The sequence below is a fragment of the Pogona vitticeps genome, chromosome 4 (assembly GCF_051106095.1).
Source record: "Pogona vitticeps strain Pit_001003342236 chromosome 4, PviZW2.1, whole genome shotgun sequence".
Lineage (NCBI taxonomy): Eukaryota > Metazoa > Chordata > Lepidosauria > Squamata > Agamidae > Pogona > Pogona vitticeps.
In genome coordinates this window covers 214,736,836-214,755,125 of record NC_135786.1, presented here as the reverse complement: position 1 = coordinate 214,755,125, position 18,290 = coordinate 214,736,836, and the positions used below count along the sequence as shown (strand labels likewise).

Here is an 18,290-nt window from a genome sequence, read left to right as displayed (position 1 = left end):
GTGACAATCTCTTCCACACTGAAGACAAATCCAATCTGTCCCCTGTCCAGCTCCCTGGTTTTGCTGCTTTTGTGACTTCCTCTTTGCCTCGGCCTGCTGGACAAGGGTCTCTCCAAATTGGGAGAGGCCGTGATGCACCGCCTGCCTCCAGGCTGAACACTCAGATGTCAGAGTTTCCCATCTGTTGAGGTCTATTCCTAAGGCCTTCAGATCTCGCTTGCAGATATACTTGTATCGCAGCTGTGGTCTCCCTCTGGGGCGCTTTCCCTGCACTAATTCTCCATACACGAAATCTTTCGGAATTTGACCATCAGCCATTCTCACAACATGTCCCAGCCAACGTAGATTTCACTGTTTCAGTAATGTATACATGCTAAAAATTCCAGCTCGTTCTAGGAATAGTCTGCTTGGAACTCTGTCCTGCCAAGTGATGCCAAAAATGTGTCGGAGAGAACACATATGGAACAGGTTCAATGTCCTCTCCTGCCGTGCACAAAGGGTCCAGGACTCACTGCAGTACAGGACTGTACTCATGACACAGACTCTATAGACTTGGAGATTGGTATATGCCATCAGTTTCTTATTAAGCCATACTCTCTTTGTGAGTCCAGAGAACATGGTGGCTGCTTTATCAATGCATTTATCCAGCTCGACTTCTAGAGAGAGTGTGTCAGAGATGGTTGAGCCAAGGTACACAAATTCATGAACAACCTCCAATTCTTGTGTGGAGATGGTAATAGAGGGAGGTGAGTCCATGCCCTGGCCCATGACTTGTGTTTTCTTCAGGCTGATTGTTAATCCAAAGACTTGGCAAGCCTTACTAAAACGATTCATGAGTTGTTGGAGGGCTTCAGCAGAGTGGGCAACAACAGCTGCATCATTGGCGAAGAGCCTGCATTTCAGCTGGCCTTTGGTCTTCGCTCTCAATCTAGAGAGATTAAAGAGCTTTCCATCTGATCTAGTACAGAGGCACCTTCTGTTGCAGTTCCAAAAGCATCCTTCAGCATGACACCAAAAAGATCTCAAACAGTCGGCGTGAGGACACAGCCCTGTTTCACTCTGCTTCAGATGTCAAAGGGATCCGATGTTAAGCCATCAAAAACTACAGTGCCCTTCATTTCCTCATGAAAGGACCTGATGATGTTAAGGAGACAATGTGGACATCCAATCTTGGGAAGTATTTTAAAAAGGCCATCCCTGCTAACCAAATCAAAGGCCTTTGTGAAATCTATGAAGGCCACAAAAGACTGGCTGTTGTTGTTCCCTGCATTTCTCCTGCAACTGTCTGAGGGAGAATACCATGTCAGTGGTGAATCTATTCGCTCGAAATCCACACTGTGATTCTGGATAGACTCTGTCTGCAAACACCTGGAGCCTCTTGAGTACAACAGAGGCAACCACCTTCCCTACAACGCTGAGAAGAGAGATGCCACAGTAGTTATTGCAGTCGCCACATCTCCTTTGTTCTTATATAATGTGACAATGTTTGCATTCTTCACGCCCTGTGGTACTCCATCTTCCCTCCAGTAAAGACAAAATATTTTATACAGCTCGGTGGTTATTATCTCTTTACAGCAACATCAGCACTTCAACAGGGATGTTATCCTTCCCAGGTGCCTGGCCAGACTTGAGGGAATCCAAGGCCACTTTTATTTCTGCTAAAGTTGGTTCGCTATGCAACTCTTCCAAGACAGACAGGCACTCAATGTTATTTAATGCCTCTTTGGTTACTACATTCTCTCTAGATTATAGCTCCAAGTAGCGCTGTGCCAAGCGTTCCATCTGCTGTGCTCAGTCCTTGATGGTCACACCTGTAGCAATCTTCAAAGGAGCAGATTTCTTCTTTATTGGACCTGCTTGATACCATCATACATTCCCTTGATGTTACCTGTGTCCGTTGCTATCTGTATCGCAGAGCAGAGCTGAAGCCAATAATCATTGGAACATCTCCTGGAAGTCTGTTGGACTTGGCTACTCTAAGAACCTGCAAGTTGTGCTCACTAGGACAGGTTTTGTACGCTCCTAGAGCTCTCTTCTTTTCCTCAGTGGCTGGCATCAGCTCCTCCGAATGGGCTTCAAACCCGTCTGCCATCTTTTTGGTCTTCTTGCCAAATGTGGACAAGGCGGTGTTACAAACAGCATCCTTGAAATGTTCACATCGTTCAGGTGCATTTGCATCAAACAGGCCTTTAAGAGTTTCCTCAAGCGCTTGGGCAAATTCCTCCAGTTTTCTCTGATTGCAAGTCTTGCTGATGTTAATACATGGTCTTCCTTTAATCTCTTTATTCAAAGTTTTACTCTGCTACACACCAGGGAGTGATCAGGATCACAATCAGCACCCTGATAACTGTGTGTGATCGTAATACTAGGAAGGCTAGAGTGTCTAGTGAGGATCAAATTGAGCTGATACCAATGCTTCAATCTTGGATGTCTCCAAGAGACTCTGTGTTGAAGCTTCATATTAAAGAAAGTGTTGCTGATACAAAGACCATAATGACAGCAAAACTCCAGCAAGCGTTGGCCATTTTTGTTCATCTTCCCAATGCCAAAACAGCCTAGACAAGTGGGCCAAGAATTGTGATCAGCACCAAGTCTAGCGTTAAAGTCTCCAAGAATGAACAGCGGCTCTCTCTCGGGGATTTTTTTTGATAATAGCTGCCAGATCGTCATAGAATTCTTTGACTTCTACTGTAGATGACAGTGTTGGTGCATATGCACTAATGAGGGTGACCAGTCCTGCTGCTGAGTGGAGCTGCAGAGACAAATGGGACTACTCTAAGTGCAACTTACTTTAGCATATACTAGATTGCAGTTAGAGTTGTCCCATTTTAAGCAATGGAACAGACGAGTTGACTCACCAAATCCCCATTAATTCAATGGGACTACTCTATTGCCATTCACTATGCTAAGTAACAGGATTTTGGTCAGTAGATCCGTCCCATTGAAATCGCTGTTTAGCGAAAACATAGTCTAGCAAAAACCGTTTCCCCACTGGAATGCATTGAAACCCATTTAATGTGTTCCAATGGGGAAAAAATCCTCATCATTCTACGAAGATCACCCATAGGGAAGCCATTTTGTGAAGTGCCAATCAGCTGTTAAAATGTCTGCCCTGTGAAGCATCGGTCCTGAAAACACCCAACTGCAAAGCGCCGATCAGTGGCAAAATTGTCGTCTTGTGAAAAATCAGTTTGCGAAGCAGGGACCCAAACATCATCCAGTGAAAATCGCCCATTGGAATCACTGTTTTGCGAATCACTATAGTGATCGCAAAACCTCATCGTCATGCGCATTCGTAGTTTTGCGAGGTTGTTGTCTAGCAAGGTATCACTGTATAAACCATGGAAAAACTGTTCCTAAAATATCAAAAGGAAGACAGTTATATGGAAATATTTCTCTCTTAGTAATCTTATATTACCTGGTATGTTCGACAAAACATCCTTCGTGTGACAAATGAGGTCCTCATTTTCCCCATCTTTAAAGGTGCCTATTTCTCCATAATACAGTGAAATTCCAAGCTGCATTATCCGAACAAACATTGGAAGTTGCTGATCAGTAACGGAAAGCTTCAGACTTTCAACCAAAGTATGAATCTACAATTATAAAGAACAAAACAAAAAATGAAGACCAAGGAGAATTACATTCATACAATAGAGCTTTCCTAGCTCTTCTGTCTCACTCCATGAAGATGCCACTGAGGATCAAGAGACACTCTCAAATGATGTAGCCTGTACATTTTAGAAAAAAAGGTGTATCTGAAATTCTACAGCCATTTATTTCCAAATACATTTTCTTTGCTATAACAGACATGATCCAGATAAAGAGGCACTTTGGTCCCAATCATTCTAACATAAAAAACTAGCCCTTATTCATGATAGCAAACTTCATCTTTCAATATCAGAATATTGCAATGAGGCTATAATCTAGAGCTGACACTTGTAATTAAGCCTATAGTCCAACAGCCAGTCTCTGCTCCAATTATGAATATGCAGCACCAGCCTATAATGTGCCAACTCATAGCAGCAGTTCAACCATCAACAGTACTATTCTGCAGAAGATATAATTCTTTTTAAATTACAAAAAAAAATCACAATAGTATTGATTGGCAGAAATTCAATACAACAATGGATGGAATTATAGTAAACATTTATCTAGTCTCAGAAGCTTATGACCAGTTTCTCAAGGCAGTGAAAAGTTCATCCCAACTTTCCCCAGGGATGCAGAATCAATGACCTCCAAGGCATAACGGCAGAAATGGTCAACACAGTGATTTTTTTTTCTATTTGAACAAAATCCCTTGAGTGAAGAAACTATTTTGGCTAGGCAGAGATTCACTCCTTCATTCACAGAAATTGAAACAGACAATTTAGTAAAATTCATGGAACAAATAGACATGTCAAGAAACAAGCAAAAGGTCTGGAAATTACTAAAGTGGACAAGACGGAAATCTTGTGTATGGGCACCCCTGGCATCAGTGGGTTGGGAAATTCACTTTTCTTTGGGGAGTGACTCTTCCCACAAAGAATGAGGTTCGCAGCTTGGCCATCTGTCTAGACCCGGATCTCACCATGGAAACCCAGGTGACATCTGTGGTCCGGGCAACCCATTTCCATCTTCGGAGGATTGCCCAGCTGCACCCCTATCTAGATGCGGGGGCACTTACGACTTTGATTCATGCACTCGTAATCTCAAGAAGAGACTACTGCAGTGCTCTCATACATACATACATATTTTTATTACAGTCCTTAAACCAATTAAACAAAAACAATTACAATTTCAACCTTTTCAGCGAAAAGCATAGCAAAATTACCTCTTACAATAGTTTAAAATGCATTTAAAAACCTACAATTTAAATCCATTAAAAATCCACAATTTAAAAGCATTTAAAATCTACACATCTAAAATTTATCTACCCTTTGATTTCTGGAATCTAAGTACAGTGTTTCCCCAGAAATAAGACAGGGTCTTATATTAATTTTTGCTCCAAAAAACACATTAGGGCTTATTTTCAGGGGATGTGTAATTTTTTCATATACAACAATCTACATTTATTCAAATGCAGTCATATAATCTTCTTCTGGTTGCTGCACAATGGTGGAAGGTGGGATTTCACTTAACTAGGGCTTATTTTGGGGGTACAGCTTATATTATTAGCATCCTGAAAAATCATACTAGGGCTTATTTTCAGGTTAGGTCGTATTTTCAGGGAAACAGGGTATCACCATGCAGAAACTTGCAACATGATAGGTGATCTTATGATCTTTATCTGAGAGAAGAAACTGGACACTACATTCTTCTGTACAACCTGGGATTTTTTTAATCAGTGGAAAAATAATCTGATTACATCCAATCTCATAGTGGGGACAAGTAAAAAATATGTGTTGCATACTGTAGTTTCTACCGCCTCTAACGAACAGGAGCAAAGCCTTTCTGCATAAGACAAATTCCTGTATTTCCTTTCGCAGACAGCAGACAGAAGGGCAGATCATCTTGCTAGCGTGAAAGCTCTTCTAAATCCTCTCACTTCTAAGAGTGATAGTCTGCCGGTTCCATTGGGTTCTTAATGTAGGCCCTTAACAGCCAATTCTGTACACTAGCAAAGTCAGCTTGGTATTCTATTTCCTCAGTTCTTTGTTTGACTAATTTCCTTGCCACATTTATTTGGAACTACAGCAAAACTTGTGGAGACAGACACTTGTGGAGATAGACCGATTTTCATCAAGTGGCTCTGGACAGTCTTTACCCAGTTGGATTGGAAATTATCATAGAAAATCAAGGGCAGAAGGCCTTGGGGATTGTTATGCCCCTTTAGCCATATATATATATGTATGTATATGTATATGTATATGTATATGTGTGTGTGTGTGTGTGTGTGTGTGTACACACACACACACACACACACACACACACACACACACACACACACACACACACACACACACACATATATATACGGAGAGAGAGAGAGAGAGAGGGAGAGGGAGAGGGAGAGGGAGAGAGAGAGAGAGAGAGAGAGAGAGAGAGAGAGAGGATGTAAACCCAGGCCTCGAGTCTTAGGAGACCTATCTCTAATCATATTCTTCCATTTGAGACATATCTGGGGACTTGAAGGATGGTTCTTAAGAATTCAAATTGTACCCTTTCTTGAGTGCAAAATGTGAACTAGGTGGCCCCAAAAATGAACTATATAGCAGTAGTGCAAGAATCTTAGTCTTATAGAGTTTAAGAGCTGCAGGAACAAAGAAACCGCCCTGAGAGCAGTGAAACTTTGCTATACCAATTGCAGTCCTTTCTCCTTAATCAACCGCGTACTTACTATGTTGAACCCTTGAGCCCCTAGGTATTTGAAGTTATTAACTTGTTCAATACGGTGACCCTTAATTGACCAGGTTTGGTTTGCGCCCAAAGGCAACTATCTTAGTTTTCTGATAGTTTATTGTTAGAAACTCAGTTTCATAAAATAGAGTTTCTGCAAAGCCCTCCTTAGGCCAACATGAGTTCTAGAGAGGATCACGGTGTCATCGGCATGCAGAAGTGTTGATATAGGTCTATTAGCAAGTCTGGGAGGGTGGAGCTTGGGGTTTTTGAACCAGCTAGGTAAGTTATTTATATAAAAAATAAATAAAGCTGGTGCTCTCTATGTGGGACTACCCTTGAGGTTGATGCGGAGGCTACAACCGGTCCAGAATTCAGTAGCCGGATTAATAACTGGGGTGAAGAAATTTCAGCATATCTGCCCCATTCTGGCCGCCCTTCATTGGCTACTGGTTCATTTCCACATTGACTTCAAGGTTATGATGATAACATTTAAAGCCCTAAATGGTTTAGGACCTCAGTACCTAGCAGAACGTCTGCTCCCAGCCAGATATGTCCATAATACCCATTCTTCTCAGGCAGGACAATTGAGGGTATTGACCCCGAAGGAGACCCTGAGGGAAAGAACAAGAAACTGTGCCTTCTCGGCAGTCCCCCCCCCCCATCAGTGGTACAATCTGCCAATGGAAATCCGCCTGTCACTGGATGGGTTTAAACAAGCATTGAAGACTTGGCTCTTCTGCCTGGTATTCCCTGAGCATTAAGTTTTTTTATATCTCAGCTTCCCATTCATCATCCTTTTTATCATCTTCATAGCCATCTGTTTTAATTTATCCTACTAGTTACTTTATCTGTTGAATGTTTGTATTATTTTATTTTTATCATGTTTTGATATTGTGTTGTTTGTCTTGTTGTTAGCCGCCCAGAGTAGCCTGGTTGCCAGATGGAGCAGGGTATAAATCCAATAAATTAATTAATTTACAATGACCCAGAATTATACTCACAAAAACATTTCTGAAAATAAAGTCCACATTAATGGCAGATATGAACACTGCCACAGGAAATTAGAACTTAAACTTGAAAGAAACAAGCAAATGGAGACCAATGATCTTACAAGACCTTACAACTTAAATAAACTGGAAAAAACTATTGGAAGCTGCAAAAATGTCAAAGCAGTAGGCCTATACAACCAAGCATTATAAAGCAGCTACACTAATAGCAACCTTTTTGCAAAATCACTTATTTTGTTGTTAATTTTCAAGGACAATACTGCCAATAGAATCAAAAGAATGGATTACTGCAGGGGCAGTGTACTGCTTCCTATTCGGTTTAACATTCAACATCAACAACCACCCACTTCTCTGTGAAGTCAGGTTTTATTTATGCTAACAACCTTGCTCTTATTACTCAGTCATACAGCATTCAGAAGACAGATCATCTTCTAACAGACACATTTGAAGAACTTGGCACATATGATGATGTGACTACCAGTACTGCCACCACCCAGGATGGATTTGGCTAGGTTAGTCTCCTTGACCTTGAACTCTTTCTATTGCTGGAATGTATCTTCATAAGGGTAGGGGGAACAGGGTATAACTTTCAGTTGGGCACATTGTACCTTCTACCCCAACAGTACATAGGGAGTTTAGTCATATTCAATAGCCTCTCCCCATCTGCAGTTCTCAATTGGGCCTCTGTTCCACTCAATAGGACACCAGTGTATCCAGTCTAGGGGTGGGGTCTTTGCTAGGTGATATATTTCCTCTTATAGGTGTGTTTTTGAACTTGTTTTAAATTGTTACACTTTTATTCACTTCAGGGTCTTGTGTGTTTTTTTATTTTGTTTAATTGTAACATTCCTTTAATGCCACTCTTGAGAGAAAGGCAGGACAGAAACAAAGCAAAACAGAACAGAACATGTACTGGATCAGGTTCCACAATGAAGACAAAACATAGCTTTTTAAATGAAACAGACAAATTTGCAAGACAAATTAAAGTGGTAATCAGAAAATGTTACACATTATGCCAATGTTTTCAAAAAGAGACATTCAAGAGTACTTCGATGGAGGTCTTTGGCCAACTACAGAAGTAAACAAGCAAACTATTTATAAATACACATTTTAATTTTCTAGCATAAATCCAGGCTTTCTGGCATTTATTTTATGGCAATCCAAAATTCATTAAAACCATCTCTATAAATATTGGAGAAAAGGAAAGCACAGAATTCATTATTACAACCACAACACCAATTGACAGTAGTGAAGATGGTGTCAGTGTTTCCATTATGTGCTGACAGACATTTATGATTTTGCCATAAAAATTTCCTTTCTGCTAAAACTTGGCATAAAACATGATGTTCAAGCCATGGCTGAACTTCATTCCTCAATCAAAAGTATCAACTTGGCAAGTGTAATGGGGCGAAAAAGGCAAGATTTAACATTCTGCTTACATATACTGGCCGTACAACACAACAGAGAAATGTCTTAAGAATGTCAAGAGTTTGTTTTAACTACAGTTCTATAGAATTATCTATTTACATTTGAGAAACCCAAATATCTTTTAAATTATCTTAGCTGTAATCTTTTTCTATCTTATTCAGATATACTGAAAGGTAAAAAAAATACTTAGTTTACAATTAATGGTGTATGTAAAAGCTAAGAAAAGTAAGGCACTTCCAAAATATCTGGTCAGAAATGCTCCTCATGTTCTTTAGTATTTTGATGCCGAAACACATGTCTCAAACGAGGAAGATCTGGTTACATAATGTCCAGATAAACATGAATCTCAAATTGATAGCTGTCTAGATTAGAATCAGCTCTTTACAGACCACGATCCAACAGTTCTAGATACCAAAGTATTTTCTTTAGCAACAGTCTTAAGTACATTGTAGTTAAACATTACATTTCAGTTAAACAAACTGAAATTTAATCGGATAGCTCTAAATACTGGATAATCAAGTGTCAGTGTATATTAGCCATTGAAACAATGTGCTATTGAATAAATGTACACACAAAGCCACAACCTATGCTGTGTGTTATATTAACAGTATCATCCAAATTAGCTGTTACACAGGAACAGATAGACACCAGGGCCTGGCAGAGGTCAAGATAGGCCTGAGCCATTCCCATTTCCTGAAGCCCCCAGTATATAAAAATAATTTTAAAATGCCAAAACAGAGTTATAAAAATTATGGTGTATTTTAAATGTGTTATCATAATTTGAGGCCTGGGCCATATAGCCCTCCTGACCTCCCCAATGACAGGCCCTGATAATCACAAAGTGACCTCCCCAATGACAGGCCCTGATAATCACATGCATATATCCGGAAGTATGTTCCAAACATACTTAGTTGGTCTTTCACAGCTCATGTTGTTGAACCATCAGATTACTTCTGTAGAGCTGTGATGGTTATCTTCCCAAGATATATATCTTGGTAGGTCCTGTTTTGAATTGTGGTTAAAATTTACTCCTTTGCTCATGCAACAGCCCATTTTATAAGCGACTGGCCAGTTTCTGAGCTCACACAACGGGGCATCCAGTAATACTACCCTGTGCGAGCTCAGAAACTACCCAGCTGATTACATAAAGCAAGCCCTGTGGTTCATCTGCAGTATTGCAGTCAAGCATCTGCTCACAACCTGAGTTTGAGCCCAATGGGTTCAGGTAGCCAGCTCAAGGTTAACTCAGCCTTTCATCCTTCTGAGGTCAATAAAATAAATTCCCAGTTCACAGGAGGGCAAAGTGTTCCTTACATAAATATGTTGCAAAGAGAGTGCTTTAACTCTGTGGGGTGATATCTAAGTCAAAACAACAACAATGAACAAACAGGAATTTGCCCAAAATATTAAGAAGTTTGAACCACAGTAATATTTTTGTTTTCTACATAATGTTTTTCCACTGGTTCATAATTTGTACTTGCATCAGAAAAGAATAAACTATATAATGTTTAAAATCCTCTTGTTTTGTTACACATGGAGAAGGCAAACACGTATGTCAAGCCAGCAGGTGCATGCACTCTCAAGAATCCCAGAAGTGTCCGTTAATTGCCAGCTAGAGGTAACTGAATATTTGCCTTCCACATGCATTACAAAGTAACGGGATTTCATTCATTATCTCACATGGTCAAAGCTAACAACCAGTGAAATGAATTGGCCATGCTAACATTAGAAATGCCATTACAATAGTGTATAGTCAAATTATTAAAATACAAAGTTCTGGCTCAGAATTTCTCATGGATAAAACAGAAATTAATCTCTCTTAGGGGTTCAGTTTTTGATATATAATAGTACACTAAGAAATAAAATTATTTACACATGAAAATTTAACATAGATCTGGAAAGGTACTTACTTTAATAATGGATGGCATCTTGGAATTAAGATTATCATAAGTGAAGTGTAGACGAGTTGTAAATGAACACTTGTATAGCAGTGGATCTTGATAAAATTCTATTTTACCACTAGCGTTCCTCTTGTCTAGGCAAACTGTGCAGTCAGAAAAATTTATCACTTTCCTTAGTACCAAATCAGTTGCTATGAAAAGGAAGAAAAATATTGCTCAGTTTTCAATAGGACAAAACAAAAGGCACACTGGTTTAATTCATAATGATTTAACACTACAGTATTTACCAGATACATATTTAAAGGACCTTACACAATTTTACCATATCCCTAAGTGTTCACAATACTGCTTTAATAAGGAAGCTCCAAATATATTTGTCTGGTATTCACTTCAAAAATTCTGGAAAGCTCAAGGCAGGGAGCCTCATATACTCAGAAGACAATGAGGAAATTCAGAAACTGAAGTCACTTACAAATATGGATAGCCATAAGCAGGACATCAACCTGTGTGTCCTGGTCAATCGACTCTGATCTCCTTCATCTAATTTCTCCCGGGCTGAGACGTTTATCTAAAACATGAGCAATATCTCTGAAAGACTAAATTGATCACTTACCTGATATGTCCATGAATGCTCGATCCCAAAATTCATCCACTGTGTAACATTCTGCTGAAGTGATGTTGACTGAAAGAACAATATCATCCTCCACATATTTGAGTATGAGGTTATTGATAACAATATTGACATTGTTTATAACTCGCCAAATTAAACTCTGTACGTAACCTAAATAGAAATAAAGATTTGTTCAATTTTTTTTATTTGGAAGCAAGTTGTAAAATACAGATAGAGGTCAATAAATGTACTAGTTAAGGAAACCTGAAATAAAATAAAACAAAAACACTTTATTCTAGACTTCAGGAACTTTAACATCCACCAAATGAAAAGAGTTCAGAAACCCAGCAAAAAAATCCACACACTAGAAAAGCAATAGCTTAGACAAAACAAAACAGCAAGAGCAACAAAAATCCCTAGAAACAAAAAATCCAGGTCTTCAATTTGCAGCTATCCCACCACCAATGGAAATTAAGACTTGCCATGGGCTCCCATAAACATTATTGCAAAATTATCATCAATTTAAAGAAAGGTTCGGGGGACTGCACTTGCTTACCCCTGAACTTGGAGAGCTATGTCTGCTCTGATCCTCCCCCAAAGTACCATATTCTTTTGTGTATAAAATGACACTTTTTCCTAAAATAATTAGAGGGAAAAAATTGAGGGTCGTTTTATACATGGTAGTAAGGGGGGAAGTCAAAGTCCTTTGATCCCTGCTTTCCCGCTTCTAAATGTTAAGAGTGTCCTGGGCTAAGTAAATAGGTCTGTAATAGCTGTTTTTTACATAAATGCCAAATTGAAAGGAATAAACTACTGGCTTCCAAGATAAATAAAATCAATGATATTTTTAAAATCATCTTTTTAAAAATTAAATTTAAAAATGATCTTTTGATGTAAATGGTTAAAAATGGCAATGGTGTAAGAGGAACAAACTTTCCCTCTACTTCAAACTGAAAACAGTTATTACATTTGTTATTAAGTGTCAGGTATCCAATTTATATAACAAACTACCTGGTGGCAAGTCAGGATCAGGAGCAGCTTGTTGAATTCTTCTTGCTTTCGTTGCTGTTTTTGCACTTTCTGAAGTACTACGATTTGTTGAACTGGAACCACAGCTGTCATGGTCATCCTATAAAACGTAACAAACAGTTCACTGCAAATCAGGCAAAAAAAAAGAGCAAACTTTTCAGCAAGCAGGTTTTGAAAGCAATTAAACAACTGCATTTATTTTACAGTGGAAATGGTAGAAAAGAGCAACAGAGAACGTATTTCAGAGAAGGGTATCACTAATTTTGTATGCCCAATGAAGATTGTAGCTTTTGATTCTCAAGATACGTAGTCCCATTTGTACTTTTATCCATTGCAATAAAAAACCCTACATCTACATACTCCGTTTAGTAGGAGAGACCTTTTTAGAAACAGCTTTCAATCCTGATAGTGAACAATCTGTACTTATAACAGGGAAAAGAAGTTTCCATTCAAAATTAACAATGCAATGCTAATATGAAGTCCATATAATCATGAAGGACACACTGTTGGTACCAAAATTACTTCACAATATAAGAGAGGGCACACATTACTAATCCAAGGTAATCAAATATACTAATTCCAATCAGAATACCATCTTAATTTTAATGTATCATCCAAAAACAAAACAAAAATTTACTAAAAAGCAAAGTTCTCAAAATGTCTCTGAAGATTCTCAGTCATCCAGGTGAGGTTATCTGGAGCTTGAGTCATGGCAAAGTATTACATTTTAAAGTTACATATGACTATTAGTCCCAACTAGATTACACCCACTGAATGAATGGGTTTCATTAAATCAGTGGGTCCCAATGGCTCAATGAGTCAACTCTAGTTGAGATTAAAAATTGGATTTAGATCTTAAAATGCAACAACAATTATTATTTTTTAAACTACACTTCAATTATTTTGAGGCAGCTCGTGTGGCCGTGACCTTATAAGAACTATGTTTCTGTTTAGAGCTTTTTATGTCAAAGAAAACTGTAGTCATACATATTTCTGCTCAATGTTAACTCTGAAAACACACAATTAATTTTTGAAACATATGTGGTTGCTCAAAAGCCCAGAAATAAAACATGTTCATTAAAAGAGATGTGAAAAAGTTCCACATTAACTGCCAAAACTAGCATAATTATGAAAATATTTAACACTGGAACCAACTGAAATCACATACTGCTTAGAGATTACACTGATGTCATGACAAACTTCCCAGCCAAATTGCACTAAAACTACTACAGTCTAATAAATCTAGGTCACACCATATGACAAACATTTTAAAGTTTAAGAAATGCAAATGATATTTTCCATTTCAAAATCCATTTTATTAGATTGAGTTCTAACAGAGGTTTTCATAACAGATTTTTAGTAACTGTAGGTATTATTAAAAAAAAATGCATCAACAGCTGTTGTCAGTGCCTAAATCTGAAGACTACAATTGTTGTTTTATGCTTCACCTCTCTCATGTTGAACTACTGTCCACTTTTGTTGCAACTGTGGTATTATCACAAATCAAAAATCTTTTTAAATAACCTTAAAGTTTCCATTAAATACATGTCTGATTTAAAGGTTCTGTCACTACCACCTGAAGAAAAGTGACTATGAAATGAAAAGGACCAGGTGCACAGCTTGCGGATATTCATGGATCCAGCTCTCTCTATGGAGGCACAAGTATCTGCTGCGACCAAAAGTGCTTTTTTATCAGCTTCTGTTGAATGCCCAGCTACATCCCTACCTAGGGTATGGCCTCTCCTGACAGAGTGGATTTGAATGATTTAAATTTTAAAAATAATTTTTTTAAAATTGTGATTTAAATCACAATTTAAACCAATTCTATTTTAAAATACTGTATAATTGATTTTTATACATCCTTGGTCCTTGGTTTTTACACATCCTTGGTCTCACCACTTTCACAGGTGCATTTGGTGAGTACATGGGAGAGGGCCTTCTCTTTTGCTCTTCCTAGACTTTGGAATCCCCTCCCACAGGAGGCCAAGCTGCCCCCGTCTCGGCTTCCTTCCATAAGCAAGCAAAGACCTTTCTCTTCAGGTAAGCTTTCCCTGAGTGACTGGCTGGCTGAGTAGGGTTTTAAAATGTATTGTTGTACCTTTTCCTGATGATCTTAACACTTAAGCAGTCTTGTAAAAGGAGATGCAGTCCCTGAGAGTCTGAGCCCAAGCCATTTAAGGTTTTATAAGTTAGAACCAGCACTTCGAATTCTGCCTAGAAACAGATCAGCAACTAGTATATATTATTACATACTATTTATTATAAACAAACAAAAAAACATAAATAAATGTTTCCCTTCTCTGTAAGGCAATTTTTAATCTATATAGTTATTTTTGTATATTCAAGGAAGGCCAAGAAATGTCATTGCTAGGGATGCATATTTTGAACTTCTTAGACTACAAATCCCATAATTCTTCATTCTGAGAGTCACCTAAGCTGTGCTCACTTGGAGAGAAGGCCAACTGGCTTCATTTCCTAGATTCAGGAAATGTTCAGCTACGTACAGGTGAAATGCTTCCAACAGGAAAGTATATGGAGGGTACTCAATTACAGAAACCAAGAAGCTTTTACACTAAGTGTTGAGGGTGGAAGAAGGGTAGGAAACTTTGCAGCTGTTATTTTGCTTAGAGATATTAAGCAAGGATCTCACAGGAAACTAACATTTGCATTCTGTGCTTTATTACTGCTGTGAGCCAATGGGAAGAGGAATGGAGAAGCAACCTGTGGCACACAGAGAATGGTTAGCCATTCAAAAGGATTTTAGCTCAGCAGCTGAGTATTCAAAGAGATGACAAATGAACTAATCTTGGATGAAAATTTGTTTGAACGTCTGCAAGCCAGATCCTGATTCATTCTATGAACTATGGTTAACTTAAAATTACATTGAAATTGGCCAGCATCCTGTCCTGTTGACTTGTTATCACAAGCATCAATGTACATACTTTTGAAATCTTTCAGCTATTTTGAAGGAGAAGGTAGAACTAGACCTTAGCTTTAAAGAAACCCATCATTCATGTGTAAAACATTTCTATTCTTCCAAGTAATTTGTGTCCCATCTCCATAATTATCTGCCAGCAGGGGGAAGGCAAGAGACAGTACACTCAACAGATCAGTTTGGTTAAGTTAATGGTCAGGACTTGGTGCTTTCTCATTAACCATAAGCAGAGACAAGTAGCATTTTTAAGCAGCTTAGCATAAAATAAAATGTGCTGGATTGCATACAAGTCAAATAACTGAAAACAAGATTATTTCTGTTAAGCTGCTGCCAAAAATAATACCAAATGCTAAGGCATACTAATGAAAATATAGACATTTGGAAAAACAATCGTCAGTCCTTTAAAAACCTTGAACATTTTAATGTTATACTAAAAAAAAATCACAAGGTGACACATTGAATATACCAACATCAAATGATACTACCCCATGATTACTGAGGAGCACAAAGTGAGGTGAGGACATAAAGTCAGTAGGCCATTAAACATAGTTAAAGATCAGAAGTCTGCCAAAAGACCAGGAACTCCCTTCACCAACCCCTATCCACATCTTAATTTGTGCTTTATTATTGTTTGCAGCATCATAACCATATAACCATTTCTTGTGGGTGGAGCTAACTTCAGACTACAGCTGTGTTCAGAAGGACATTTATTATGCAGAATGATTGATATCCACCCACACCTTTTTGGGTCCCTTGTCAGGGCTACTAATTTTTTGATGTGGGTCAGATCACTCCATTCTGGTTTGGTTCCAGCGGGTATGATACTAGCAACTGATTTTTCCAAATAGTGGGAAATGAATACAAAACACAGCAAGTAAATAAGAAATGACAATAGGCAGCATTGAGCTGATTTCAGATGAACCAAACATGGGGGAAACCTATACACTTGCAGAAAAATATAAAACAGAACAGCTTTCCCCCTAAATATTCAGCGATGTTCACCAAATATATAGAAACAAAGGTCAAAAGAATGGAGAAGAGATTTATAAGTAACATGGGAAGAGAGAAAAGTGTGGGAAAGTGAAAATATGGAAACATCTTCTGATTTTCTTACATTATGTCAAACAGAAGTAGCTGAGGGAATATCCAGTGTTGAAAGAGAAAATAAATGTAATAATTCCAGTTAACCCACACCATAGAATAATCCTTCAGTATTACAGTAAACTATCAGAGCAACAGCACACAACCAAAATAAAGTCAAATACTAACTATTGTACAATTATTTTATCCTATATATGAATTAGGTTCAGACTGGGCAAGATCCAGTAGGAGACTTCTGCTGACACAAAGGTAGAATTGAGCATAGTTGAATAATCTTTTCTAACCATCATGGAACCCCAAAACCACCTCTAGAAGGTTTTTGGTTGGTGTGAATGTCTCCAAGCAGGGAGGCACAGGCATCTTTCAGTCTCGAGAGACTATGGTAACATGCTCTATATCAAGAAGTGTCCTCTCCAGAGCATGAAGCCTGGGTAAAGTAGTATGGAGGATAGGCTGTTACCCAAGCAGCAAATCCCCCCTCTCCACGTTGCTGAAATGGTCCAATGGAAAGGCAAGAGCCAATACAAATGGTTAGTAAAGGAAAGACAAAGAGCTTACTGTAACTTTTGTTCTTTTAAGTGATCATCAGTGCATTTACATGTATAGCTCTATGTCTGCATATAGTCACAATTTAGAGCCACATATGTTGTCAAAAAGTAGTTACTTTTCCCCACACACACAAATACTGTTCTTATTAAAGGACAGCATCTGAGCAGTTTGTGTACGGTTTTCTGGACTTTTTTGACTCTTTTTTAATCATCAGCAGCTGCTGATGCCACACTGCAAACTGATTTTGAGATTGAGGGAGATTTGAAAAACGTGTTGTGATAAAATGCAGGAATCAGGTGTTCAAAGGAAACAAATGAAAAACACAACCCAGAAATTCTACTTAACAAGAACAAGCTCTGGGCACATATTTGGATCCCTGCCTATGTTTCTCTGTCACTTAATTCCCGAGATGATTCTCAGTCAAATGTACTGGGTTTAGAAATGCAAGGACATTGTTGAAGAAATCATGTGCCCTACATGGTATTCCCAAGGGTGGAAGGAAATAATGATGCAGGAAAACCAGATGCAATTTAATGGGCAGGTAACATATACAGATTCCAAGCTTTATTGGGAAGAAGTACACCAGACTTAACTAAAAACAGTGAGAAATGTCTTAAGAAGTGAGTTCAGAAAAGTATCTCAAGAGAGCTTTAAAGTACATTTGAATGGGAATAAACATACTGAATAATAAGTAATCTAAGTTTCAGATAACAAGGGCTAGGCCAAAGGGAAAGAAACTAGTTGCCTTGATTCTAATTAACTTTGAAAAAGGAGCTAAGGTTACAAATTCTTGTTATGTGCCATTGGAGTTACATCTGACTATCAATAGTAGCCCTGCCCCACTCTTGCAAATGCAAAGCCATGCTCTCCTTTATTGAGTCAAACTGCTTCACATCTGATTTTCCTCTTATCGGCCTGACTTCAACTTTTCAAATCATTATTCTCTTTTCTTATGAATCCTGCCTACTCATGAAGTAGTCAAAATACAACAGTCTCAGTTTCATTTTTTCTTTCTTTCTATAAAGAGTTCAGGCTTGATTTGATGTTAAACATGTTTGTTTTTCTGGTGTTCTGTGGTAACCCTATAGCAATCCTACACCACCACAGGTAAAGGTAAAGGTTCCCCTTGACATTTAGTCCACTCGTATCTGATTCTAGGCCGCAGTGCTGATCCCTGTTTCCAAGCTGTAGAGCCCGCGTTTTGTCTGTAGACAATTTCCGTGGTCACATGGCCAGCATGACTAAACACGGAACGCTGTTACCTTCCCACCATGGTGGTACCTATTTATCTACTCACATTTATGGACTTTCAAACTGCTAGGTTGACAGGAGCTTGGACAAGCGACGGGAGCTCACTCCGTCGCGTGGATTCAATCTTACGACTGCTGGTCTTCTGACCTTGCACCACAGAG

The 18,290-nt window shown here is 38.5% G+C and overlaps 1 protein-coding gene across 5 annotated transcripts in view; it reads right to left on the bottom strand.

Annotated features, from left to right (window-relative positions):
• VPS13B (vacuolar protein sorting 13 homolog B) overlaps positions 1-18,290 on the bottom strand; it is a 495,255-nt gene that overhangs the window by 439,033 nt on the left and 37,932 nt on the right. For all 5 annotated transcript variants that reach the window (XR_012086959.2, XM_020785369.3, XM_020785367.3 and 2 more), the window contains exons 4-7: positions 12,276-12,393; positions 11,268-11,435; positions 10,664-10,845; positions 3,419-3,593 (exon numbers count right to left, since the gene is read on the bottom strand). Coding sequence is in view for 4 of the 5 variants with exons in the window: in XM_020785369.3 (XP_020641028.3) it covers positions 3,419-3,593; positions 10,664-10,845; positions 11,268-11,435; positions 12,276-12,393 (643 nt within the window). In the remaining variant the exon portion in view is untranslated. The remainder of the gene's footprint in view (positions 1-3,418; positions 3,594-10,663; positions 10,846-11,267; positions 11,436-12,275; positions 12,394-18,290) is intronic.